Here is a 27,690-nt window from a genome sequence, read left to right as displayed (position 1 = left end):
TTTTTTTTTTTTTTTTTTTTTTTTTTTTTTTTTTTTTTTTTTTTTTTGCCTCTCATTTTCTTTTATGTATATCAAATAATAATATTATTAATGTTTTAATCTTGATTAAAAATAATAATTTGTTAGAACACAAAATAAGTTAATATTAAGAAAAAAAATAACCGTTATATTATGGATTTTAAAATTTGAATATTGATGGGTGTGTGAAAACGAGCATTATATTTGGTAAATATATAAATAAATATACATATATATATATATATATGTCCTCCTCAGCTCCAACTCAACAAACAAAACTCACACGTGTTTGAAATTAAATCATGCCCACTTGTTTTTCCACGTGTAGACCGATCCACTTGTATTTCTAATTTATTTATTTAAGAAAATTCCACACAGATATTTTGCACATTAATTTTATATAAACTAAGAAACAACAATAAATTATTACACATATTTTTATGAGTAGGTTGAGCTGTAATTATTAATGGTGGTTTGATCGGGATGGGGCCCGTGGTTAATGTCGGTGGCACAAGGCGGAGGCCTACGGTGGCTCCTCCTCCTCCTCCCCCCGAGATCTCACCCACCGAACTTCAGTTTTAGCTACTTCCCCAATTCCCTCGATCTACAGCTGGCATTGTGGGTCCGCTCATTAATACCCCTGTTTCCAAACAAAGATTATTTATGTCATTATTTATTGTCGCTCTCATATCATCAAGTGATTATTCTTTTTAATTTTTAAATAATTTGTTATTTTTTAAATATTTATAAAAAATCAATAATAATATTACCACTTTTTTTTTAATACCATGAGTAATTTTTCAACCGTATTGGCTATAACGTCAACAGATATTTACTAATAAAAATATATATTTTTATTAGTTGGGTATCGTAAAAAAATTTTAAACATTCGTGGGTAAAAAAACAAGAATCGAAAGATCTAAACAAAAACATGAAATAAATTTAGTTGGTCCACTTAATAAAGTAAGTTTATTATCTTGAATTATTTTTTAAAAAAAATTAATGTAAGGTTGTTGGATTATTGTCAGGATTAGTAAAATTTAATATTATATTTAATTGAGGATAACCATTAATTATAAGTTTTATTTATACACGTAAGTTTTTAGCTTCCATATTTAAGAAATTAATATTAATATATGGTAATGTATTAAAATGCTAAGATAGAATTGGATTTAACCTTCGTGTCACAATACATTCAATGAGCCGATGCTATAATTAATCATTAAATTAAAAAAAAAAAAAAAACTTAGTTAGATATTAAAGAAAAGAAAAAAGAATAAAAGGCAGGCAATGATTGCCACATTTAGGATGGAAGAAACATATCAACAACGTTAAAAGGATGAAATATCACATTCAAACCTAATTGAATTTTCATGTGATTATATGTGACATTTTTTTTTCTTTAGACAATTTCATGTGACTTACCTCAAACATTCTAAACATGTGAACTTGGTCTCTAACTTTGCCTTTTCTTTTCTTAATTTCAATCCTCAAACCTTAAAATATATTGTCCTTATATTTAACCATGTTATTTGTTACGAATAATAATTAGTGTGCTCACATGAATTTTCTCAAAGTTCACATTGGTGTCACGTGAGAAGGTTGTCGGCAACAAGATTTATTCCGCCATTAGGATCGAAAGCGAAACAGCTAACTAAATAAACTACTTAACTCAATTTGAATAGTGTAAAGGTGTCTCGATCATTACTACATATTTCTAGTCAACGTTATATTGATTTTTTTTTTCACTTTAATAGACTTCCTCCATAAAAATAGTTTTAAAATATTTATTATGACATTGATGAACCGATACCACATGCAAATGAGAGTGATCTTCACGATAGGACGACTAAGAATGACTTAAAAGATATATCTTTCTTTTCGTTTGCTCGATCGTAGGAACTTTATGGTTAAATGTGTATTGCCTAAAGCAATTTTTTGTTGAGTGACATCGTCGAAACTTTCCTGTGATGCACGTGAGTGAAAACAAATATACACTTTTTTTTGGATAACTCAATCATAGAAATTCAAAGATTCAGCATGTTTTGTTTGTAGCAATTTTGGGTGATCTTTTAAGAATTTTTATAAGATGCATGTGAGTGAGAACAAAGTATCTTAAAAAGATTTTGTGTTGGTCTATATCTTAAAAGGATTTGTGTTGGTACGTGAATATGTAACTTTTAAATATGGGTGTGATCAAGTGGTATTGTAAAGAATATTTTAATGTAACTTTGAAGAGAATAAAAAAGGGATCCAAAAGGAATATACATGAGAGCCATTGTGAAATAAGCTCCAAGAAGGGTACTGAATGAATGACGAAGGTGGGGCCCTTAAATTCCCGGAAAGGGCAGTACCCTTTAGCCGAAGAAACAAGGGAAGTACTAGGTTGGAGAAGGAGCAAATGAGTAAATTAGGGCGTGTCGTCCGTTGGCCATAAGGGTATTTTGGACTATTCCCAGTTAAGCTGTCCCAAAAGATAAGGGATCCTATCCCTTCCAGCGGTTCGAGGATAGACCAGAACCAGCAGCTTTCTCCAACTTGCTTGACGTTATCACCTCTAAATTTCCGCCACTATATAATTTCCTTTTTTTCTCCTCTCTTAGTAATTTGAATTTTTTAGAATATTATATAAAAGTCAATATAAAGTTTTTAATATTAATTTTGTTGAATTTTATGAGATTATTATTGGTTAGTCTATGGACAATCTTATAATTTTATTTTTATATTCAATATATGTTTTATAATATTATAATGTAAAAGATTTGTCTTTTATATATATATTTATTTATTATTATTATTATTGTACAAAAACGTTTCTATTTATTTTCTATATTTTAAATTTTGTAATAACATTAATGAAATATCAAATAGTTTCGTAGAATTTAATCCTCTATTATTAATAAAGCTTTTTTAACCCATTTAAATACGTCCAAATCTAAGATAAATTTATTATTATTATACAAAACACAAATCAATTATCAATAAATATTATGAGATTGTTATTATAAAAATACCAACTTTGATGAGATGGTGAATAATATAATTAATGGTTCATTGAATTCATAATTATTTTTTCACAATAAGTGAAATTTACTCAAAAGTATAGATTATTGTGAAAAACAGCTAGCCTCACCAAATTTTAAATTTCAGTTTTTTATTTTACTAAAAAAATTGTTTTTTTAATTCTAAGTCAAAACATTAGAGATGAGTGTTATTAATAAGTAAAATTAATATATATTTTTTTGTATGGAAAAAGCTGATTATTTTATTTAATACGCCCGCAGAAAACGATGCAATAAGAAATTACTAAAATATCTCAATTATTATATTTAATAAAATCAATAATAATGAGTGGAATACAACCCACCAATTTCCTTTTTGAAAAGAAAATAAATAAATATTTGAAAAAATCACATAACACAAAATTTTATTTGTTGCGTGCAAGATTAAAATAATGTGAAAATAGTAAACCATTGACTCGGTCAAAGTGGCTATTTGAATAAACTTTTCCACGTGTTATCTTAATTCAAAGATTTAATTTTATGGTTATCATAATCTAAAGCTAAACATGGTCTTCTTTGATTATTAACTTGACTTAATCTAAAGCTAACCTTTTTATTTAGATGATGTTGGGCTTACAAATTCTGGGTGGGCCCAAAATATGTACGAGGCTTAAAACAGTAGGCCCATCTAGTAGCTGTAAGACAAAGCATGGATCAGTCTCGTATTAACTTAGGCCCACCAAAGCAGGCTCGGCCCAATAAACCCTTTGGATCTCAATAACAATCTCGATGAAATTGTTACTTTTATTTTGTAATATTTTTTTTTATAAATAATATATATTCTTTAATTTTTTTAAAACTAAAATTAACATATACCAATGGAAAATCAATTAATAGGATTAAATTTATGGATATATAATAAAAGAATGATTTAAAATATTAAAAAAAGTAAATAAAAATATGTATTTATTATTGTAAATTATTTCAAACATAAAATAATTAATGATTCATTGACTAAATTTTAATTACTATATTTGTTATTTCATGTTATTTATTAAAATCAGCTTTTCCAAAAAAAATAAAATAAAATAAAATAAATAATAACAAAATAGAAAAACCAGAATTTAGATAGATTTTTCAAAAGGCATCCGTGAAAAAAGGAATAATATGAAAGGAAAAGCAAGAACTCGAAATCGAAAAACACACAACAAATTCCTGTGATTTCGTTGAATCGAAAATCGGCAGCAGGGTTTGTGTTTTAAGCCCCGAAAGGGCCCAAATCAAAAGCGTTTATTAAATTCAATTCAATTTCCCATGCTCATCACCACGGATCATCGCCTAAATTTAACCTCCTAATTTAATCTCACTCTCTTCGCTTTATTAACGATCTTAATCACCATGGGAAAGCGCAAGCGAGACACTGATCAGACCCTCCCCGATCGTCCTTTTCATTTTTCTGGTATGCCCTTCTTTTCCTTTGTAACCCATCATGCTCTGTTTCTGTTTGTTGAAATGTCTGTAAGAGATTATTCCTTTGCGTCGATACAGAGTTTTGGTTAAATCACCTTTGTTTGAGCGGCATGGGTTTTGTAAGTAATTGGCATTTTTAGAATTTCAATCCGATCTATGAGAGTTTTCCACAAGAATATATTGGGGATTGTTTTGGCCTTTAAGGATGTAGTTTGTTGACCAATCTCAGTCAATTGGCTACTTCAATACCTTTTAGAATTAGTTTTGGTTGAATGTTTTGGTAGAACTGATGTATTCTTCTGATTTTCCTATGTTTTGAATGATAAAATGGAACATGATCATACGTATGTTGCAGGGCCAGTGACTTTTTCAAATCAAATGGATGTGCGGTCGGAAGAGGTTTGTACTCTTTTGTTTGCTTCAGACATTCTATTTTAAAAATGAGAAACTGTTCATACTTTGTTATTAAACTTGCTTTCTTCCTTGACTTATCTAGTTCAAGTTTGAGTGAGTAGGCAAAATAGTAGTTCAAACCTTTCCCTTACTATAGAAACATTTAGATCCCTCCTTTTAGTTGATGGCAATCTATTAAAGCTATGTTGCATTGAACAAGCAGGATCAGACTCTTGCCCGCCCGGTATTCATGAAACGTTTATGTCATCAGTATAGCCACCAATATTATCGGCGAGGTTCAATCAGTCAAGCAAATGCATCCACCTCCTGTGAAAACCGAGTGAGAACCATACTTGAAGAGCGACCCGCTTTTAAGTTTGCTGCTCATCGCAACTCGGAGTTTCCAGACCATATAGGTATATGTTCTGAAGTTCCTAAACATGGTCATGCACATTTTTCAGTCGGGAATGAGAGGACTTTTTGCGATGACATGTTCACTTGTAATGCTATTAAATGTTATAGGATGTTTGAAAATTCATTCCCTACTTCTAATCAAATGAAATGTAACGGCCCAAAGGGGTGGATTGTGAGATCCCACGTCGGTTGGAGAGGAGAATGAAACATTCCTTATAAGGGTGTGGAAACCTCTACTTAGTAAATGTGTTTTAAAACCATGAGACTGATGCGATATGTAACAAGCTAAAGCAGCGGTTGGAGAGGAGAATGAAACATTCCTTATAAGGGTGTGGAAACCTCTACTTAGTAAATGTGTTTTAAAACCATGAGGCTGATGCGATATGTAACAAGCTAAAGCAGACATATCTGCTAGAGGTGGACCTTAAAACATAGATTATGCTAGAAAGGTGGTTTGTATGCCATATCTCAAATAAATTAAATTCCAACATTTCGTCTGGTTGGATGACACGGCACCTTGCTTTAAATTAGAGTTCATGTTCTTTGTGACATGAACATATTGATTATGAAACACTTTACAAAGGAAAAAGTAAACTTCAGTACTTGGAATTCTGGATAAAGAACAGTCAATTGTGTTGCATGAAACACTTACAAAGGGAAATGTCCTAAAAATATATCATAGACCTCGAAACCAAGCTGGAATTTCTATGTCGATAAATTCTAAAGATCATCTAGAATTGCTTCTTCTACATTGATGATGATGATGTTGTTCTGTATTAACTCAAACTTTTTGCATTGATTTTAGATGGCATTGAGCGCTCATTTTGGGGGCCAGAAAGGATAAGGTACAATTCCTTAGGGAAGGATGCAATATCATCTAATGGAATGAGGATGCTATGTGGGATTTGCCATAAGCTGATGAGACGAAAGCTTTGCTCTCTCGGCAACACACTTTCTTCTCGCGAACTTCCCGTTGCTGCAGTTTTGGTTTGTGGCCATGTCTATCATGCAGACTGTCTGGAGAACCGGCCAAACGTCGAAGATAGGAGCGATCCGCCTTGTCCATTGTGCACGGAACCGCCTATTGACGATTCAAAAGGAGAACAGGAATGAGTTGAGCTGTACATATGATATCACATCACACCAACAATAGGGGAATTAAGCTTGGCATTGAATAGGTGGAGTTTTTTGCATCCTCAACTATTTTTCTATGAACCAATCTATATCTATCACTGTCTTTTTGGATGGCTGTGACTTGAAAAGGAAAATGGTAGCTTTAAATCACAACGTTACCGAAAATAGTGATATCGATTCGAGGATTTGTGCTCCGTGGATTGGTTTTTGCGTAGAAGTAGAGTGAAGTTTTGTTAAGTAGCAGCAGAGGAATTTAGGTGGAGACATTTATGTACTTCTTTAGGGCAATGTATATTTTAAAGAATAAAGATATCATGACCGTAGAGATTTCCCCTTTTCCTTTTAGAAGAGATGGTAATGAGTAATCCATGTCTTCAGTAGATCATTTGTTTATACACGAATCATTAAGTTCTTTTCTTCACAACAAAGAAAGGAAGAGTGAAAACAAGATGAGATGCGCACAGAATCACCTTTTGAAGCAAAGGCCGCAAAGGCAGCCATTGATACCTACATTGGCAGCGAAGGCAGCCATTGATACCTAAAATACCAACCAATCTCAATCTCAATGTGTGAGATCTCCAACTGAGTTGGAGAGAGAGCAAACCATTTCTTATAAGAGTGTGGAAACTTCTCTCTAGTAGACGCATTTATAACGGACATGAGGTTGACGGCAATACGTAACGAACAAAAGCGAACAATATCTGCTAGCGGTGGGTTTGAGCTATTACAAATGGTATCAGAGTCTGTGCCAGCGAGGACGTTGGGTCCCCATGGAGGTGGATTGTGAGATCTCACCTCGATTGGAGAGGAGAATCAATCATCATTTCTTATAAAGGGGTAGAAAACTCTCCTAGTAAGTTTGTTTTAAAACTGTGAGACTGCCGACAATATGTAAGATATCGAAGCAGATAATATCTGCTAGCGGTGGAGTTAATTATTTATCTTAATCTCGTTAACAAATTCTGATAATAACAATATATGTGATAGTCATTCTTTGGCATTCATTTTAGTTTTATGTTGTTTGAGTGATTCAGTTTTACTTAGAATTGGAATTTGTTTATTAAGGGTGTAATTATTGATTATGTAAAGCCAAAAATACACACTTTAAATTATTATCCCATATAATAAAATTAATATACATACAAAATCAACTGAAAACATCTTTCATTCATTGTCATCCCATTTCCTTAAACTTTGATCTTCCCAGCCTGCCTTTTGTTTTTAGGTAAGTAATGAATATCTGCTCAAAAATTACCAAAAAAACAATAAGAAAATAAACTCCCAAAAATGAAAACAAAAATAAGTAATCAACTTTCTAAATATATATACTTATTCAGCTTATTATTAAAACTCGAAACTAAGCGTCGTCCCACAATCCCTTTCGATTTATGCTCGAAATTCACCATTTTGGTTATACATTCTCAAGCATTTAGGAAAAAAATATCGATATAATCATACGATCAATAAGAGCTTCACGTATTTACTTCGCTCCATCGAAGAACTTCTTCCTCAACTTTAACTTGGGCGATATCCAATCCGAAAAGTTAGCGATCATAAACCCCAAAAATACCTACGAAATTAAACCAAAATCAACCAAATATAACACAATAGGAATAGGAATAGGAATAGGAATAGGAAATTTTTGATTGCTTACTTGAAGGGATCCAAAAATATAAACCAAAGAATAGTGGCGGCCATGGAGTAGCATGTCTCCCACCATGGCTAGCGGTATGGTTAGCGAGGCACCTAAAGCAGCTATAAGTGGGCTCGTCCAAACAACACCCATTGCCCTGAAATTACCCATTCTTTCAAAAATTGACAAACCCATTTAAAAAGTTTCTAACTTTGTATGAACTTTGAGCTCTCACCAGAGGTAATCTGAGACGAAATTTGATACAAAGCAATTTGCAATCACTATTTCTGCTACTTTGGTGGATTGTGGTATGCCAAATTTGGGCTCTATTCCGATTGCTTTCAATGGCCATACTGCAATAAATAAATAAGTGTGTCTTATAAATCACGGATCTCTATAATGTTATGATATTGTCCACTTTAATGATAAGCTCTCGTAGTTTTGTTTTGAGTTTCTCCAAAAAAAAACCTTATTCTAATGGAGACAGTATTATTTGATTATAAACTCAGGAATTAATCGAAGAGGAAGTGATTTCTTACTTAGCCACCAGAGAGTTGTGAGAGTGAATAACCCAACATATCCCAGAAATTTCTGCATATCAACCTTCTCCCCTTCTTCCCCTGCATACTTCTTCAAAAGCACTGCATAATCATATCAAATTCATTAAAAAAATCTAATATTTTTCCTTATTTTTATGTTATTTAAGCCATTTACGGACCAAAACTAACCGTAGTAGAGCCCGTCCGTGAAAGCAGAGAGCAGAGCAAATACATCTCCGACATACGAATGCTTTTCATGTCTAAAAATAAACGCAATATCTTCATCGGTTTGGTAGGATAGTGTTGTTACTTATATATCATAAATCTAAATAGACGTACCTGGAAGAGGATTGAGCTTCATCACGAGCCCATGTCTTTCCGATGGTGGTCATAGCGACCCCGGCCATGCTGACAAAGACTGCAACAACGTTTACTATGCTTAGAGATTGTCTTTCGAAACATGCGTCGAGTATGAGTGTGAAGAGACCCGACGTTGAGAACAATATGGTGGTGGTTGCTACACTCGTTCTTGCTAATGCTGCATTTGTAAAATACTGCACAGTTTTTATAATTTTAGGCCCCGTTTGATAACTAAATAAAGTCGAAAGAGACTGTTTGATAACTAAATAAAGTCGAAAGAGACTCGAATTACTGACCTCCGAGACAAACCAGATGGGACCAATAGCAAGAGCCAAAACAGCTATTTTCTTTGTACTAAACGATGTTTCTTGTGTTCCATTTTCAGCTTCACATTCGCAACGATCGTTATTACTAACACTCCCCTTTTCTTGTTCTTCACATTCAATGTTCACCACACAAAGAACATCACCATTTTCCACCTCGGATATATTATTATTATTATTATTATTATTATTATTAATATTATTATTATTATTATCTTTATCTTGTTCTTGAATCTCTGCAACTTCTTTAGAATTTCCATTTCGAAAATGGCTTCTGAATAGCTTCACCAAGCATTCTCTAAGGAAGGCAATTGCAAGATAAGCCACCAACATGGAGGTTCCGACATATGTCATCACAAACGGATGCTCGTAATCCATAAAAATACTCTATAAAACATAAATTTAAAGCTTTTGAATTAGGTGGTGATTTAGCGAGATATGAACATAAGAAAAAAGAAATTATGTATCGACTTCATCTTTTCCGTTAGAAGTAAAAGTAGATACCTGTGTGATCTCTGCAGAGGCGACCCATATGACCACGACCACAACGAGAAGAATTAGCCCTCCTTTATACTTCCAAGCCATGAAAATACAATAATATTACACAAAAACAAAAACTTTATTGGTATTGTGAGAAATAAATGGAATGGTTATAAGCTTTAGAGCTTTGCTCTTAAAATCATGCTCTTTATATACCTATTTTCATGCATGGTGATGAAGAAATTAAAAAAGTTATCCATTTTGTTCAAAGAGAGGGAAGATTTTGTAAGGTTGTGGTGAAGGTGGAGCTCCCAAAAGTCTAAAATGGAGTGTTATTAAAGAACATATGGATATTGCAGTTCATTGGATTCAGCTAAGTCTTTTTTTTACTCTGTCATGTCTCTCTCTTTTTCTCTGTGGCTGGTCGTGTTTGAAGCCAATATGTTCTTTTTCTCTATTCTTACGTATTTCTATTTCCTATCAACTTTCTTTATCAAACTCTTAGACTAAACTATTTCCTCCCGACTCTCGTAAAATAACACATGTCGCTCAACTATAACTGATTGTGATGACTATACATGAATGAATCGAGATCACACTTAGAATAAACTTTGAAAATATGAAATTACGATCAATGAAATGTTAAGAGAATTCATAGTTATTACCATGACTCAATGATACGAATTTCATAATTAAACATATTTATCTTAGAACAATTTTATGTTATGTGAAGTTTTAAATTTTTTTCTATAAAGTACGTGAGTGTGTAAAAAGAACATATATACTAGTTTTTTTATTTGTAAAAATTAGTTATAAATAAATATGTTGAGATATAATATTTGAAGTATATATTATTTATAGAATATATCTTGTATATTATATTTTAATATTCTTTTTTTATAATTTGATTTATAATATATTTTATTTTATTCTCAATATTAAATTATTTTATACTTTTTCGGTGAATAGGTATTAATTATTAGCTTGTATGCTATCTAAAGCGTATGAATATCAATGAGAATACACTATCTTCTTAATTCTATTTTTATTTCTCATTCTTAACAAAATGACGTGATTATGTTGTAAATGATATATAGAAATGTTGAGGCTCAAAAGATATCAAATTTGGATTGAAAATCTAAGTTAAAAAATACTTAACAATAATAAACGTTATATTTTTTTTATTATGATAATTTAATTTTCTTAACCAAATAAACGTTACCTTACACTTCCGCTGAGTCTAACGAGGCTCAGGTGCGGAGCCTTCCACTGTGGACCGAGACTAGGCAAAGGTAGAACACCAAACTATGTTGAGCCTCTTGATTTTCTTTTTTTTTTTTTTTTTTTTGAAATTAAGTTCCTTATTATTAATCGTGATTCATTCCATTAACAAAAGACAACAATTTAAATGTGTTCATATTTATTTAATAAAAATATGAAGATATTAATGTATTACATTAATAAAAATATATAATAATTTAATTTTCTGACAGAAGATAAGGAGATGAAGACTGTGAGACCAACTTTGACAATTCTGACGTCACCAAGTCCTGTATTCAATTTTCAATTTCGGTCTTTTTTTTTTCTTTTTTTTTTTTTTTTTGACCTTTCTCATATATTTTTTCCCCAACCTAACCTAATTATTAACCCTGATTCTAATAAGTTACTTTCTAGTGGTTACTTTGTCAAATAAATTAAATTAATTTTTTTTTTATATTTTAAAACATTAAGCTTATAAATAGCATTTTCACTTATAGATTTATCTAATTTTTACTAATGGGGCTTTCCTTCTAGGTAAATAATTAATTTTATGTTTTTTAACGATTACTTAAAAAATTACTAATTAATGATTTTGAAATGATTTTGAAGAAAAAATAATTGTCGGTTCGTGGACATAGCTTGATCGTGCTATACATCCCATGGGATTATAAGATATGTTTGTCCCATTAGAGAAAGTCTCCTTAGAGTTGTGATTGAGAGAATATTTTTGTTTTCTTAATATAAGAGCAAATCCTACCAATTTAATATTCCACAGCATATTTTCTTATGTGACACGCAAACCAAATTAAGTATATACATTCCATCTAATTACCGTTTTGCCCCTTATTTGGAATACATCTAAAGTTTTAAAGCAATATTAAAATCATATTGAACATTTTAATAAATATAGAAGAAGCAAAATTTAAAAAAATTTAAAAAAAGACAAGAAAAGAAACTGATGCTAATTTAAGAGTTTGGTCAAAGTGAAAATGTGAGAATTTGTTAGCCAAATACCAGTTTCATGGTTTAATTTTAGTTTATTTACTTTTATATATAAATCTTTATCCTCATTTTCTTCAGCCAATCATGTAATTATCATTTTTTAAATTTACAGAAAGGCTAAAAATCAAATATGAATCAAGAACAGAAGCATATATGATATTATTTTCAAGAAAAAAGAAAAATAAAGAAGCGTAAATGATTTGATTACAGTGCTCTTCTAAATCAGAATCCAATGGGAAAATTATTAACCTTTGCAGAAATTCGACTACACAATTCCATAGAAAGATAAGTTTTTGTCAAATATTAGTAACTAATAGACCATTCAGACTTTTATTTCCCCTTTTTTCTTTTTCCATTTTTGGAACAAACCAAAATATAAAAAATAAAAAATAAATAAAAAACCCGTTCCTTGCCTTGACCTTAAGTTGCCAAAAGGCATTTTGTCTCATGGTATCAGTCCAAAGAACTGCATCAAAACAAGACCTGTTTCATGTCAAGACCAATCAACAGGGAATTCCAGAAACTGAAGGAGTTAAAATATCAAATTTCATTGCAAATAATTCAACTTATGATCTAACAGGGAATAATAATGTCTTCGCCAAAGCTCTTGACCGATTAACATAAGAACAACACTGCATGGGCAATATTCTGTCAACCAAAGCAGGCGGAAAATACTATGAATCCATGGCCATTCCTTTCTAGAAATTAGAATTATGGAACAATATACATTGCATTCTCAAGGGTTTCTGCAACATAATCAGAGAAAATTCACTTTTGAAAGAAATGTACAAAACATATATCACATAGGCCAGAAAGAAATTGATTGCAGTTGAGAAGTTGTTCTTGAGAGCTTGGACGCCAAGTTTTGAGAGAACCAATCTGAAAGATTTGCTACTACAAATCCCAAGAATACCTATAACAAGAAATCAACTCCATGATTCAGTAAAAATGGTATGAATGAGAATATAGGGACCTTCCCTTTACTAAAATTTTATCAAAATTTCAGTATTCTAACACTTTAAAGTAACGAACAATTGTTTATTTTCCCTGACATATAATGAGAACAATTATTTGATGATGTAATCATATGGTAGCAGCCCTTTACTAAATGTTTCCAAATTCTCCGCGACTGTTTATGTTTCTCAAATGATCACTGTTCTGTGTACTTCTTTCAGATTGTCTTTTTGAAAATAAAATCTTTAGTCTCAAAGCCATCTATAATTTTGCTACCAACCCTCGCTCTCTCTCTTCTTTTTTTTAAAGAATTTTTGCCACCAACCCTTGTGACTAAGATCTACTAAATACTTATACAATGAGCTTTTTACACTTAAATCCTTTCTCTAAATTTTCAGCGGGTGTAGTTATATATTGACATTAATAAAGTAAACAAGTCATTACCTTCTCGTTCTTTCTCTACCGTCTAATTCTCAATATTGGATTACTAGCGTTGTCAAAGGAAAAGAAAAGGAGAGGAAAGGATATGAAAAACAAGGGTGGCCATAAACTATTCCATTAAATAAGTTATAATGCCAAACAAAGAGGATCCCGATGGTTAGTCTTCTAAATATAGTCGAGGGGATTACATTATAAGTGGCGATTAATAAAATGTTATTGAAGTATTTGATTGCAAAGAACTTGCACTAAAATTCAAAGTAGAGGTCACTAAGAGACCTCAAGAAAACCATGCAAAACAGAACAAATACTAAAGCAGGACTAGTGTCACAATCTACAACAAAAAAGAAAAGATAGTTTTCATCCAATGGTTCAAAATTGAAGCCTTATTCAGCAAACATGTAGTATGTGGGTTAAATTAGGATAATTCACCATTTCAGTTATTTGAAGGAATCAAATTGCTTACCTGAGCTGACCCAATGATATAAATTGCCGAATACTGCCGGCCATGGATGATCATATCCTCCAACATTGCAACAGGTATAGTAAGGGAAACACCAAGAGCAGCTACCAGAGGAGAAGTCCAAACAACAGCCAAAGCCCTGTGTGTACCATAAAATTGTAAATCAGGACACATATAATTAAATGCCGAACACAAAAAGTAAATGAATTTAGAAGATCTAAAACCAAAGGCTTGCCTCTGTGATTACCAGAAATAATCGGACAAAAAACTTCCAACAAAAGCATTGACAAGTATAACTTTTTCCACATTGGCAGAGTGAGGGAACAGGAATCTGGGTTCAACGCCCATGGCAGTCAAAGGCCACACTGAAGAGAGGGAAATTGAAAGTATTTAATACACGATGTAAGTAGTTTTTTTTTCTTCTTCTTTAGGATTGGAAATATGTAGCTTGATTCTTCTAAAGGTACAACATTACTGATAGATATATTTGGACCAAGTTTATGGGTTTTTATACCCTCCCTGAAATTGTACCTTAATGCGGAAACATGCTGTGCAAAATAATTAGATTTTTAGTGAAATCATTAAAGGTAAGAATCGATCAACTATTTTTCTTTGTTAAAAAAAATCCTTGGCTAATGGCTAATGGCTTATGGCTTATGGGAGAATTTATTATCCTCCCCTTTTGTATTCTTTAATAAAAATTGTGCCTGATAGTATACATGCACGAAGCAAAATGTTTCTTCCTTTAGAACAGAGGAGATGCAACTATGATCGGAAATATCCTTCCATAATGCCTCCTTCCCCTCCAGAAAAATAATTGTAAATAAAACTAGATGAATAAAAACAGCAATAATAATACATCAATTAATTAATTAGGCATTTGATCGTTAAACTAGAGAAAATTTTACCCTTACCTAGCCACCAAAGAGCAACAAAGGTGAAAAGTCCTATACAGCCAAATAACTTTTGCATGTCTAAATTCTGTCCTCCTCCAGCAAACTTTTTGAGAAGCACTGCAGCATCCGAGACATAATGTACAAATGAATCAGTATATGGAAAATATGTCTTTGCAGTCGATATGTTATCAACTGCTTATCACAAGAGAAGTTCGGATATCTAACCAGTGAATAGGCCATAAGTCATTGATGAGAGAACTGAAAATACATTCCCCAGAAGTGCATTATTTTCAATTCTGAACACAGTTGTACCCATTTACTTCATCAAGGTTAAAACAAAAATTTGATAAAAATGTTTGGCAACGCCACCATTTATTTTAGAACACAAGAATGATCTAAATGATTCACCAAAACAGAGGATAATTGACATACCCATTTCCATTTTTCTGTAATTCATCTGCAGCTGAAGTCTTCCCAAACGTTGTCATCGCAACACCAGCCATGCTAACAACGACAGAGACAACTTTGACTATATTTATTGTGTCTTCACCCAGCAATGCACCAATCAAAAGAGTGAACAACCCTGAAGTGGAGGATAGCAATGTGGTACTTGCAACGCTTGTTCGAGCAAGTGCAGCATTTGTTAAATACTGCAGACATACAATCATTTTCAACTTTGTAAGTCATAACCTGACCATATATTGAATACATGCCTTGTTTTCTATGTCTGATTACTTTCTTAAATGAGAAAATAAAATTAACTAATGTTTTTGAGTCATATTGAGATCTACTTTAAAATATTTAAAACTCTAGTTTACTTGGAATTTCATCAAGATCTATTAATATTCAATAAATAATGTTCCATTGTAACACGTTGGGGAGACCTTTCGGTGATATGAAATTTATTGATAAATGATATTGGGGTTGTTTCTAAAATCATCTCGTCCACTATCAACCTTCTCTTTCTTTCCTCTTCCTACATCAATTAATTACATATTTCTTAATGAAACTAAAAGCTAACACGACTCATGATAATGCACGAACAAAGCCATAATATTAGAAAATATCTTCTCATCACATTGGTGATACTACAGACCACATTTATGTCTCAAATTATAAAAGTTCGAAACCATAAATTGATAAGAAAGATAAATTTTGAAGGTATACAAACTAGTATCTTATTTAATCACGAATTAAAAAGAAAAAAAATCAAATACATACCCTCCAAGGGAAAGCGTTAGCTCAGGAGAATATTCTTAGAAATTAAGAATCAAGAAATCAGTATCTCACCTCTGTTAAAAACCAGATAGGAGCAATGCAAAAGCCAAAAGCAGCTACTTCCTTTGCAGTGAACTTTCGGTCTCTTTTCAGTGTGTTTTCTTTATCTATATGTACAGCCACCAACGGGGTTCCCTCATCCTTACTATACATGTCTATGGTACAGTTTTTACAACTTAACTGTCCTTGATGTTCTATTTCAGAAGCAAAACTCACTTCAACTTTCTGCAACTCTACGGAGGACTGGTAAACCACATTGAGATTATCGCCGCATTTAGAATTGCAGCAATAGAAAAAACTCATTAACCAGTCCTTAAGGAATGCTATAGGAAGATAGACTATCAAAAGTGATGTTGTAACATATGATACTGCAAACGGTTGCTCATAATCTGCAAATATACTCTGTCAAAACATGCTGGTCAGTTGCTGCACGAGCCAGATTGAGAATTCAAGTAATAAATACTGAATGTAACATACAAACAATGCAACTGCATGTTGAAAGATGAGAATGCCGTATGCATCAATCAACTGCAATAAATTATATACCAGGTAGTTTCATTCCAAAAAGAATCTTGGTTCCCATAAACGATATCAAAAACAATTTAGGCTCTCATTTACTAATTAAATTGTGTTTGAAAGAAAGCCGTAATGTGAGCCTAGTGATAGCCACCCTCCTGGTCATTGGACCAGAAGTCAAGAATGATTCCAGCTGCTTCTAGTGACTCAGGAACACAATTTGGACTCGAAATCAGCCAACTCAGAAGTAATTTTTTAGCAATTTTCTCTATAATAGAAGCTCAAAGAGTCCGTCACTTATATTATTATATACCATGAATTCCGAGTATCATTATGATAATCAATGAGCAGTATTCGGATGATATGAACAGAACAGATCAAAAACAAAGTTGAATTAACATTAATAACTAAATGAACTCTATCTAAATCGTTCCCTCATTAGTTCAAAATCAGGATGCGAATGCCAGTTCATGTAAGGTCGAGAGAGAAACTTACCTGGGTAACTTCAGCAGAGGAAACCCACATGACTACGACACTGAGAATGAGAAGCAACCCAAGCTTGTATCTCCAACACATTTTCGTCACAATTAATGAATGAAAAACTTCTTTCTGTAGAGCTATTTTTGCATCTATATGCCTTCATTCACTTTCCCATAATAACTAATCATCTTGTCAGATTCTCCATTTATGGAAAACATGGACTTTTAACTACGTAAACATCAGTCGATTATCGTGCAATCGACGATGATGGCAGATTAAACAAATGATTTGTGATACTCCCACAAAAACCAGTCGTGCTCTTCTAAGTGGAGAAACTCTTTATTCACTTTTGATCTAGTGCACCAGCAAGGTTCACCACAACACAATGATCTTTTGGCATACCAATAATCACAAATACGCCAAAAACTTCAACAAGAACACTCTGCGGCTGGGCATACACCTGGAACAATACTTTAAAGCAATAGTAACAGATAAATATGAATGTTTTAGATTTCTGGAAAAGATCCACACTGATAGAACCGTAATGCAAATGAACATTATATCTGATTTGGACATACCACCATGGCATCTTTCTATAACTTGCACAACAGGTAAAAGAAAACAGAAAAAGTGTTATTTTCTCATTCAAAGAGAGAACGTTAAGTAAAGTAGAGGCCAACAAAATAAAGTGACAAATCTCCAACCATGCGTTCATGTTCCTTTTGTGGGACCCGGAACCAGGCATTTTAAGTGGATGATATAATTGATAAAGCATAAGCACTATGAAAAATGATTATAATGGAAACCTCATCAGGGTGTCTAACTAATAAAGAAAAGTTATTCAAAAGCTACAATCACATTCATTTGCACGATACAAGAATTCGAAACCAAATTTGGGGAATTCCAGCTCAATCTTATCAATCATAGTTTTGTTGTTTTTCGACTATAGGAAGGATAATCGGCAAGTAAAATCCTTTTTGGCAACAGGAAATCGTTTGACTCGAAGTTGTTGGAAGAAAATAAAAATGAGAAAAATAACCGAGAGAGAATTGTTGAAGACTTTGACTTAAAATAAGGTGGTGATTTTTTTTCTAAACAGATTGACCTGTTTAAATATTTAACTTACCCTAAAAATGAAATACCAACTAAATCTGTGCTATGTGCTATTTCTACACAATGTCCATCTAAAAAGTTCGTAATCTGTTTGTCAAATGTCCATCTAAAATGTCACAGGTTTAAGATAAAAACTAATGACAAAGTGATGAATATAAAAGAAAGGAAGAATCAAAAAAGAAAAGGACCAAAAAGAAGTTTGGGAGATACGGAACACGACAAGACAACAACGAAGTCGTAGGAATGTGGAACTGGAGGGCGCCATCCTGATTCAGGTGTGACAGCCTTGATTGATGAACAGAAACTCAATCATTTTGTCCGATCATGAGGCTTCGTCGCATTTCCATGTTCTACGCACTAAACCGGTGAAATTGCTACTTCGTAATCTTTCTCTTCCAGCCATTTCAGGATCCGTTCCGATATTGAACCCGAATGATTTCGTCTTCCATCCCGTTCTCATTTCATAGCGCGGAATCTGAAATACGGCGCGATTGAAAGGGATTCAAAAAGTGAAAAGAGAATTTGAGCTTCTCCGGGCGGCGGTTGAAGTCGACGGTGTTCTATACGGATCTTTGCTATGGACCGTGAGTTTCTTCCGGTATTGGCCACGTTCGCCGTTCTGAATTTTTGAATTTTTGATAGAGGTGAGTGATGAAGAAAATTGGAAGCAAAAAGACAATATCATACCATTACGGAGAGTTGTGATTATTAATATGGTATCAAGTTTGCCCTAAATTTGACCATGTGAATAGAATCCTCAAATATCGAACAAAGAATTGTGAGCCTCAAAGGTACAGTCAAAAGTGATTAAAGTGTCGAATAAATTGTATATTTTGTTCGAGAGTTCCAGAGAAAGGAGTCTGGTCTCGATTAAGGGGAGGCTATTCGAGAGCTCCATATGCCTCAGGGAGGCTTATAGTGTAATTTGTTCGAGTGGATGATTGTTGAGGATTACTGAGAATGAGTTTATAAGTGAGTAATACTATCTCCATTAGTATGAAGCATTTTGGTGAAGCACAAAGCAAACCCGCTCATGCTCAAAGTGGACAATATCATACAATTGTGGAGAGATGTAATTCCTAACCGCGAAGTATCTTGCCAAAACAAGAACCATTGACAATTTACATTTTTTAACATTATTATAATGTCTAATAAATCTTGATATTTATTTAATACTTTTTAATAAATTTATAAATATATTCGAGTTTTGTCTTATAAAACTGAATATTTTAATGGTATGTTTTGGAAGTTCACATGTGACTAATAATAATAATTATTATTATTATTATATTGCTTAAACTTTTCAATTTTTATTTGGGTAGTTGAGTTTTTATATTATTTTCTTCTCATTACAAACTGTTTTTTTTAAAACTAAAATGACACATTATTATTATTTTATAGAGAAATAGAAGCCCCTAACTTTACCTGTCTTTTAAGCCAACAATTTCATGATATCTATTATACTCTAAAATTTTAATAAATATTTATAAATCAATTATATACATGTTAAAGAAAATAATGAGTGGAACAAAAATTGGCTATATACATTGGGCCCATACTCTGTGTAAATGGGCCAGATTGGGCCCAATTTTTAATATTAAGCCTGTTACAATTCTCAAAAACCATATTTTATAATAATATAAAAAATATATATTATCACAGCAGAAATTATTAATTTTTATTTATTGTTGTTGAAAAGTCTGGTTTTGAATTGGTACGAGATCTATTGAGAGGAATAAAAAACAAAGTCATGATAACGCATAAAGTGAATAATAATATATGACACTTTAGTAGATGAATTTTAGTTCAGAAACATTAGAATCATATAATAATTTTACATTGAGATAAAATCCGTCTAAAACTAAACTCAAACAATTTTTTAAATAAGGGGAAAAAACTCCCACGTTTAAATAAAGAAACACAAAAAGTTTGCCCCTTTTTACACAATTCCTTTTAAACCAACTATATTAATTACACTAATTTAATTTATTAGGTTCTAACATGAATTTATTACATCCATATATCCAAAGAGACACAAGGGATGGATCAATATCATCCCCAGAATAGATTTCGAACTTACCCATCTGATTCTTCATTCCGCCATTCGAGGATCGAGCCCAACCTTTAAAATTCTTCACAGTGTTTGATCAAGGACTAGAACCCCACAGAACCTCAGCAATTATAGTGGCAGCTTCGGCATCAGAGACGCAAGCTTTTCGAACTCTCTTCAAAATTTCAGGCTTAATGGCTCTCTTCTCCCTCTTCCTCAAGCCCTCTCCAACCTCCAATTGCACTGCAAACTTGGCCACACAGCTCGCAAATGGATGGCTCTCCAAGAACCTCTTCTCTCTGCTTTCTCTTCCCTCGACCCCGCCGGCGACAACCCCTCTACTCTCTTCCGCAGTTTGTTTCCCCAGTCCGATCAAATCGCCGCCCAATTCCGACCTCTGTAGCTCTAAAAGCCTTTCTATCAAGCCCTCTTCCAGCATAGTATCTACAGCCTCTTTGCGGCCGAAATAGCCGATTTCAACGATGCAATCCATAGCTAAAACCCTAATTTGCAGGTCTCGGCAATTCAATGAGCTTATTATTTTTGGTATATCGCCGTTTGACTGGATCTCCTCGACCAGCGGAGACCTAACTAATCTGATTAAGGAACAGAGAACTTTTAATGAGTGAGAGGAAGCCACTTGAACTAGGGCGTGAATCGTCGGTCCTATTAGTACTTGACCAACGAATACGTCTTTGTTGAAACGGACCATAGCCCCAATCGCGTACGCCGAATGCTCCCGGATCGTTTTCGAGTAGTTAGGGTTACAAACAATCAATTCGAGCAGCGAAAACACCTTTGATTTTAGCATGAGATCCTGCAGCTCGCGATTGAACCCCTGAGCGAGGCGATTCTCGAACTGAATCAGTAGCTTAATCGATTCATTTTCGTCGATTGATGGCTCTTTAAGAGCTCGAACCAGAGTCTCCAAGCTCTCGCGATCAATCCAAGCTTGAATCTCCGACTCGATTGAACCAGCGACTTGAGATACCGAATTTGTCGCGAAACGACGCGTTAAGAACGACCTGAGGCTGTAACCTCTGGACTTCTGAAGCGTCTCCACCAAGGTTTTTAGGTTCGCAAGGTGCTGAGAAAGAATCGAAAGGTTTGGATCACTTGAAAGGATTTTTTCGGATTCAACCTCGAGCTCGAGCAGAGCTTTAATGGTGGGCGAATTGAACTCCTCGGATCGAGGACTTGGATTTGCCTGTAACTCATGAGAAGCCTGTTTGAGAGCTTCGAGAACTCGAAGAACTCGCGGGCTATCGTCCTTGTTGGAAGAATCGTCCATGGCACCGCTCCTGCAAGTTCTAATTCTGGACGCGGATTCTTCGAGGCAGAACGATCTCGCGCTCGCGCTTTACATACAATCAAAACAAGCAAACTACAGTTGGAAGAAAGCCGAGGAGTTCAGCTACCTTTTTTTCTTTTTGTTCGTAATAATATATTTTCAAACTTGTTGAAATAAAAATAAAAATAATAATAATATGTTTATTATAGTTGAAGTTGTCTCAGACAATTTTAGATTAAATATCATTTTTATTCGAAAATTTTAAGTCTCAGACTATTTAGTAAATGTAATTTTATAACTTATTTCTTTTATCATATTCTTGGCTAAATTTCAATTTTTTTTTTATTTGCGTCCAATAATAAGCTGGTAAATTAAAATTTTAAGCTTTTTAGACACTTTAAAAATTTATAAATCTTTTAAATAGAAAATTAAAAATTAATGACCTGATTAATAATTATTCGTCAATACTATATATATTTAGCATTTTTAAAGTATATAAATTTAATTGGTTAACTATCTATTTTTGATAGAGTTAATATATATATATATACACATACACATATATAAAAGTATTTTTTGTTGTTGTGATGTTTTGTTTTAGAGGAATTTGGTCATAATAAAATTGGATTGGGAATTATTGTCACATTATGTTAATAATGCAAACAACCAAATTCTTCACCAACCGTTCCGTTATCATCTCTGCATAAAAGTCAGTGAACAGCTAAAGAAATTATTTCAATTTCCAAATGCAATAAGTTGAATGGGTAAAACTATACACTTTGTACTTTTTTTTAATTTGGAAGGTGATTTTAATTTAATTTTAATTTAAAGACTGTGTTTAGTTACAAAATTGATTTTAATATTTATGTTTGTGTTTTGTTTGGTTCAGTATATTAAATTTGTTGAATATTGGTAAATCACGTGTTAATTAATTAAAGCAAGAAGATCCCTCTGAATATTGCTTGCTCCACGTGGCTTAAAGTCAACCCCAACGATGCCTCTTAACCCAGCGTGGCATTGTCTATTGGGGTTTTAGAAAGTACACATGTATATAATTAGGTCTTTAAACTTAAAATTCTATTTTTTATTTATCTTTAATCTCTAAAATTTGTTCTAAAAAATACTCTTCTATAGTTTAAAAATCTTATTATTTGGCAATTGAAACCTATTTTTAGGGGGGAAACAAGTTTAATATAGTTTAAAATGTGTGAGATTTATGTGTTAATTAAAATATTTGTTTGTAAGTTCACGTGCTACATTTACTATTTTTTTTAATAAAAAAAGGAACCTATTTGAGGGGTAAATTTTAATTTAATAAACAAATTAGTTCACGAAAAATTCATAACTTAAAAATTCTAACTAATTTGTCTCCCTCTTTGGGTTCCTTGTAACATGTCGGAAAGAATTTGATTCTCTAGCTTTTTTTTAGATGTAATGTCTGTATTAATTTAGTTAGACTTAAATAAAATATATATTTTTACTTTAATTTAATTTATATTTATTTAATCATAAATAATAAATTTATTATTAAATTTTTAATTTTATGTCAGAAGTATATATTTAAAAATTTTAAAAATTGATAGAAATTTGAGTTTTAGGTTTAATATGATCTTAATTTTCCAAACATCCACCAAGACATAAAGGTGGAAGTGGCATAAGGGATGTGATGTTATTTAGTCTATAAGAAGAAAACACGTGCTAAACAAAACTCAAGAAATGTGGCAAAGGGGCAAGGGTCATGAAATTTCTCTCTAATTGAATACGGATCTTTGTGATGGCTGAATAAAAGAAGACTAGACAAGCCTTGCCTAAACTTGAATGGGCGGACAAAGAGGCTAGGTGAAATGGGAATAGACCGTACATTCGTCTAAGGCTGAACAAACTCAACCTTAGCAAATTGATGGTTGGTAGTGTATGTCAAGACAAATGGTGACTATGAGATGACGTGCTACTAAGCTTCTTGTGTTCCATATTTCTTTATTGTGGGGTTTACATAACAAGTGCGCTTCCTCTTTTTCTTTGCTACGGTGAGACCTCGCTTTATTTGGTAGTGAAGGGGTGGAATCAACGTTGTCTTCATTGAGTTGAAACAATAAGTCTAATGAGTCACGGTCATTCTCACACCCTTGCCTTTGTTGCTAGCAAATCTACACTCGACCATTACTATAATCGAGACTCGAGCTTTAACCTGGCCATAGGGTTGATGACACAACGTTCGTGAATTTCTATCAATACTTTTCTAGAACTTTTAGTTTTAATAACGGTCCAATTGATATAATTTTACCTGCTATTAACTTTAATAGAAATTTATGAGATAAGATGCAAAATCCGGAGTCGGTGGTGAGGTTGTTGGTTTTTAGGGCACGGTTCTCAATGCTGAGGTGGACTGCTTGTGTGCTCCATACTTACCTATACTGATTGAGTAAGAGAATTTTAACTAACAAAATAATAGCAACAAAAAGAAATATTTTTATAAATTTTAGAGATTTATATAAACATTTTAAAAATTAAATAACAGGAATTATTTAAACCTCAATTTTTTTATGCATATCTTTAATGCGAATTGATTTGTCAGCTAATTTGACAGAACATTTCCGAAAGGGAGGACGTTGTTCTACGCCACGTCACCGGTTTCTTTGCTGCTAATTTACGCCTCCACGTTGCTAGCCTGACCTTCCAGCTTTTTCTTCAACCCGACAATCTAGCCATTCGCTAACCTTCTCCCTTGTTGGGGTGATCTAATCCAGTTTCGCCCCTGCATCTTTTCCCGCTCTCTTCCCGGCTAATGTTCTCAGGTTCTTTACTACCTCTCGTACACAATGATCACTTACGTTATTCGTGGGAAAACGATTCAGACACTTGTTGTTTATGCATTATCTGTGTGTAATTTGATAGAAATTCACGTGGTGACTGGTGTTCAATTGTTAGTTAGTGTTGCCTTTCATGCAAAGCGAAACAATTTTTTGAGATTTTTGTCCATTTTTGGTTGTTGGATTTGATTTCATCCCATAGAATGCCGAGTATGCTGTGGGCGCTCCCACTTAGTAGGGGAAATGTTACAGGTGGACGCGAAATGGGGATAGATTTCCGACGCGAACTTTGAGTTGTGGATTTTTTAGGATTTGACTTTCGTTATGTGAATTTTGTGATTAACTATGCTGTTTGATCGTTATTTTTAACGATGTTTTTCTTTGCGAGGTTGAGAGTTCGGACTTTACTCCTCTTTCTATGATAGTGTACACGGATTCGTTTTTTCTTTCATGTTGTTTGAGCTTGATACTAAAAAATTTCTGTAGGCCTTATTTTGAAATTTTCTTTGCTCTCTTTCAATCATCCTTCAGATGTTGAAGTTCTAATCCATGACGAAATATTTATTTATTATTATTATTTTTTTTTTGTCTTGATGCAGTTCATTGAGTCATCAATCATGCTAGGAAATTCCAAGCTGGAGTGCTTGTTTCTTCGAATTGCACTTGCTTTGTGCATACTTATTAGCTGTCTGAGCTTTGGGAATGCAGGGATCACCAGTACATTCATTCGATCAGAATGGCCATCCATTGATATGCCTCTTGATAATGATGTATTTGCTATTCCAAAAGGTCACAATGCCCCTCAACAGGTAAGCTCTTGAGATTTTGGTGCCAATTTCATTTTTCTTTGGAGCTACTCGTCTTTGGACTGGGCACTTTATGGAGAATAACAAAGATACCCCCATCACTTCCGTGTAGGTGCATATCACCCAGGGTGACTATGAAGGCAAGGCCGTTATTGTCTCATGGGTAACACCTGATGATCCAGGGCACAATACTGTCCATTATGGTACTTCAGACGAAAGTTATGAGTTCACTGCAGAGGGAACAGTGACAAACTACACCTTTTATAAATACAAGTCTGGTTACATTCATCACTGTCATGTTGGTGACCTCAAGGTAACTGAATATAGTTTTATTATCGATGGAAATATTAATCTTACTTATAACTTCTAGCTGGTAACTCCATGCGAGAGTTCAGAGATTAAAAATTACCAGATATGCAAACTTCTTTTTTGTATCTTGACTTTCATTAGGCTCTCCCTCTCACTGTTGGGAATGGTTTCTCGTCAGAAATTTGACACAAACGCATGCTTTTTTTGACATGGACCATAAAGCTAACTTAACATGCCATATATGTGTTTTATTCCAAGATTATTGCAACTCTCTTCCTCTCTTGACTAGACTCACACTCTATCTCTCTGAAAATATGTTCCATTGATGAGTTTAATGGTGCCCCCTTGATCCAGTACAATACCAAGTATTATTACAAGATTGGGAGTGGTGATTCTGCTCGAAAATTCTGGTTTCAGACACCACCAAAGATTGATCCTGATGCTTCTTACAAATTTGGAATAATTGGTGAGAGTTTTCTTTCTATTTGGAGTACTGATGTCGAAGTAGGTTTCTAGCTTATTTTTGTAACTTAATCTTACGTGTGCAGTGTTAATTATTGAACCATTTGTGTTTCTTCAACCTTATCAATAAAACAAAAGAGGAAACATTATTGTTCGCAACTTGATTTTTCCCCTCCAATTCAATCTGGTAGAATGTAGGATGATAATAAGATTTGTAGCTTCTACGTTTTTTTTTTTTTTTTTTCCAGTTGTACAACTATATATGATTTACTTGTACTCATGTCTCCCTCAAATTAGATGGGTTAAGTAATTTAATGTTTTTACATGATACCATATGAAATTCATAAACAGAAATTTACCATTAAATTAAGAAATGAGGGTGATCATGGTACTAAATAATGTCACATGGAGCTTAGAAAATCAGTGGTTTCTCCTCTCAAGTGACTTTCGTATACTGTATGGTATGTGCTTGATTCCATCCCCCTCGGCAGTTTCCCTGAAGAAAAGTAAATCTTTTGTTAAACTTACCAAGTCTGCTGATTCTCTTTTCGACGTATGTTTCATATAGTTCAATCTACTTTTGCATCCAGTAAATTTTTGCAACCAAATGTAGTATCTTAGATCCTAGGTAGGTTGCATGGACATTCATGGAAATAAAAAAATTGCATCTAGTAGACTTTTGCGTCATTATTTATTTAACCTGTTGCTTCTACTAAATAGCTATTTATGCTCTAGGTGATTTGGGCCAGACATTCAATTCTCTTTCTACTCTACAGCATTATATGAAGAGTGGAGGGCAGACAGTATTGTTTCTTGGAGATCTCTCTTATGCTGATAGGTATCAATTTAATGATGTTGGTCTAAGATGGGATTCATGGGGTCGATTTGCGGAGAAAAGTGCAGCATATCAACCTTGGATTTGGTCTGCTGGAAATCATGAAATAGAGTACATGCCTTACATGGTAAAAATTAAAACAATTTGATTCAATCATTGAACAATAATATTTCAATTCTAGCTTAGTAATTATATTATTTAGCAATACTTTCCTTGTTTGGTGTTGTTTGCATTTTCCGTCGCACGTAAATATTTTAAACTACATTATTATTCTATGTGGATATGTAATATGGTATTTACGTAATCTGTATAAATAAGTTTTCTTCTGAATTTAAATACTGAATCTGCCTCTGAGTTACTGGCCTGAAAGATGGGGAAAATATTTTGTCCTGCTAATTCAGAACATATGTTGTTATATAATTCCCTAAATGCTCGAAGTTCACTCAGCTCTGTGTTGGAATTAACCTTAGACTTACTCAGCTTCATTAAGAATTGAGTCAACTAATTGTAATGTTTATCATGTTTTTTTCTTTGATATGATTCCTTTTTTCTATTTTTAGGGTGAAGTTGAACCTTTCAAATCCTACATTCATCGATATCTGACACCTTATTTAGCATCCAAAAGCAGCAGTCCTCTTTGGTATGCAATCAGGCGGGCATCGGCTCATATTATAGTGTTATCTGCCTACTCTACATTTGGTAAATACTAAATATACATATTCTTGCTTTGCACGACTAGTCAACTTCTTCAATAGTTGCTGCTCTTTATGTAGGAAGTTCTCGTTCCTTTCATTTCCTTCTTATTTGTACATCAACATTAGGTTTGCACTTAATTACTAATTACTACCAGAATTGAAGATCAAGAGGTTTTTAGTTAATTTTTCCTTTCCTTTCTTTCCTTTTTAATTTTTTTTTTTTTTTTTTTTTTTTTTTTTTTTTTTTTTTTTTTTTTTTTTTTTTT

The 27,690-nt window shown here is 33.1% G+C and overlaps 4 protein-coding genes across 5 annotated transcripts in view; 2 read left to right on the top strand and 2 right to left on the bottom strand.

Annotated features, from left to right (window-relative positions):
* Nucleotides 1-4,175: 4,175 nt before the first annotated feature.
* LOC111499940 lies at nucleotides 4,176-6,754 on the top strand. The gene is made up of 4 exons (XM_023151675.1): nucleotides 4,176-4,479; nucleotides 4,846-4,889; nucleotides 5,107-5,299; nucleotides 6,103-6,754. Exons 1-4 carry the CDS (start codon nucleotides 4,419-4,421, stop codon nucleotides 6,408-6,410), a joined length of 606 nt encoding a protein of 201 aa, XP_023007443.1. The 5' UTR covers nucleotides 4,176-4,418; the 3' UTR covers nucleotides 6,411-6,754.
* A 773-nt stretch (nucleotides 6,755-7,527) lies between these two features.
* LOC111499921 (uncharacterized vacuolar membrane protein YML018C-like) lies at nucleotides 7,528-10,019 on the bottom strand. The gene is made up of 9 exons (XM_023151653.1): nucleotides 9,791-10,019; nucleotides 9,260-9,673; nucleotides 8,943-9,157; nucleotides 8,793-8,863; nucleotides 8,604-8,705; nucleotides 8,300-8,417; nucleotides 8,086-8,221; nucleotides 7,916-8,001; nucleotides 7,528-7,671 (listed from the first exon to the last, which is right to left on the bottom strand). Exons 1-9 carry the CDS (start codon nucleotides 9,869-9,871, stop codon nucleotides 7,653-7,655), a joined length of 1,242 nt encoding a protein of 413 aa, XP_023007421.1. The 5' UTR covers nucleotides 9,872-10,019; the 3' UTR covers nucleotides 7,528-7,652.
* Nucleotides 10,020-12,557: 2,538 nt separating this feature from the next.
* LOC111499930 (uncharacterized vacuolar membrane protein YML018C-like) lies at nucleotides 12,558-17,978 on the bottom strand. The gene is made up of 8 exons (XM_023151663.1): nucleotides 17,069-17,978; nucleotides 16,070-16,459; nucleotides 15,212-15,429; nucleotides 15,005-15,075; nucleotides 14,798-14,896; nucleotides 14,131-14,248; nucleotides 13,887-14,022; nucleotides 12,558-12,941 (listed from the first exon to the last, which is right to left on the bottom strand). Exons 1-8 carry the CDS (start codon nucleotides 17,147-17,149, stop codon nucleotides 12,828-12,830), a joined length of 1,227 nt encoding a protein of 408 aa, XP_023007431.1. The 5' UTR covers nucleotides 17,150-17,978; the 3' UTR covers nucleotides 12,558-12,827.
* A 6,129-nt stretch (nucleotides 17,979-24,107) lies between these two features.
* The window catches only part of LOC111496463 (bifunctional purple acid phosphatase 26-like), a 6,566-nt gene continuing 2,983 nt past the window's right edge, over nucleotides 24,108-27,690 (top strand). The window contains exons 1-6 of one of the 2 annotated variants that reach the window (XM_023146912.1): nucleotides 24,108-24,302; nucleotides 24,917-25,126; nucleotides 25,236-25,436; nucleotides 25,787-25,898; nucleotides 26,630-26,856; nucleotides 27,290-27,428. In XM_023146912.1, coding sequence (XP_023002680.1) covers nucleotides 24,935-25,126; nucleotides 25,236-25,436; nucleotides 25,787-25,898; nucleotides 26,630-26,856; nucleotides 27,290-27,428 — 871 coding nt within the window. In that variant the 5' untranslated portion in view covers nucleotides 24,108-24,302; nucleotides 24,917-24,934. Of the gene's footprint in view, nucleotides 24,303-24,683; nucleotides 24,706-24,916; nucleotides 25,127-25,235; nucleotides 25,437-25,786; nucleotides 25,899-26,629; nucleotides 26,857-27,289; nucleotides 27,429-27,690 lie in introns of those variants that run through there. The other variant, XM_023146921.1, reaches the window with a different exon arrangement.

This window comes from Cucurbita maxima, unplaced genomic scaffold (assembly GCF_002738345.1).
Source record: "Cucurbita maxima cultivar Rimu unplaced genomic scaffold, Cmax_1.0 Cma_Scf00002, whole genome shotgun sequence".
In the NCBI taxonomy this organism is placed as follows: domain Eukaryota; kingdom Viridiplantae; phylum Streptophyta; class Magnoliopsida; order Cucurbitales; family Cucurbitaceae; genus Cucurbita; species Cucurbita maxima.
This window is presented reverse-complemented; position numbering and strand designations above follow the sequence as displayed.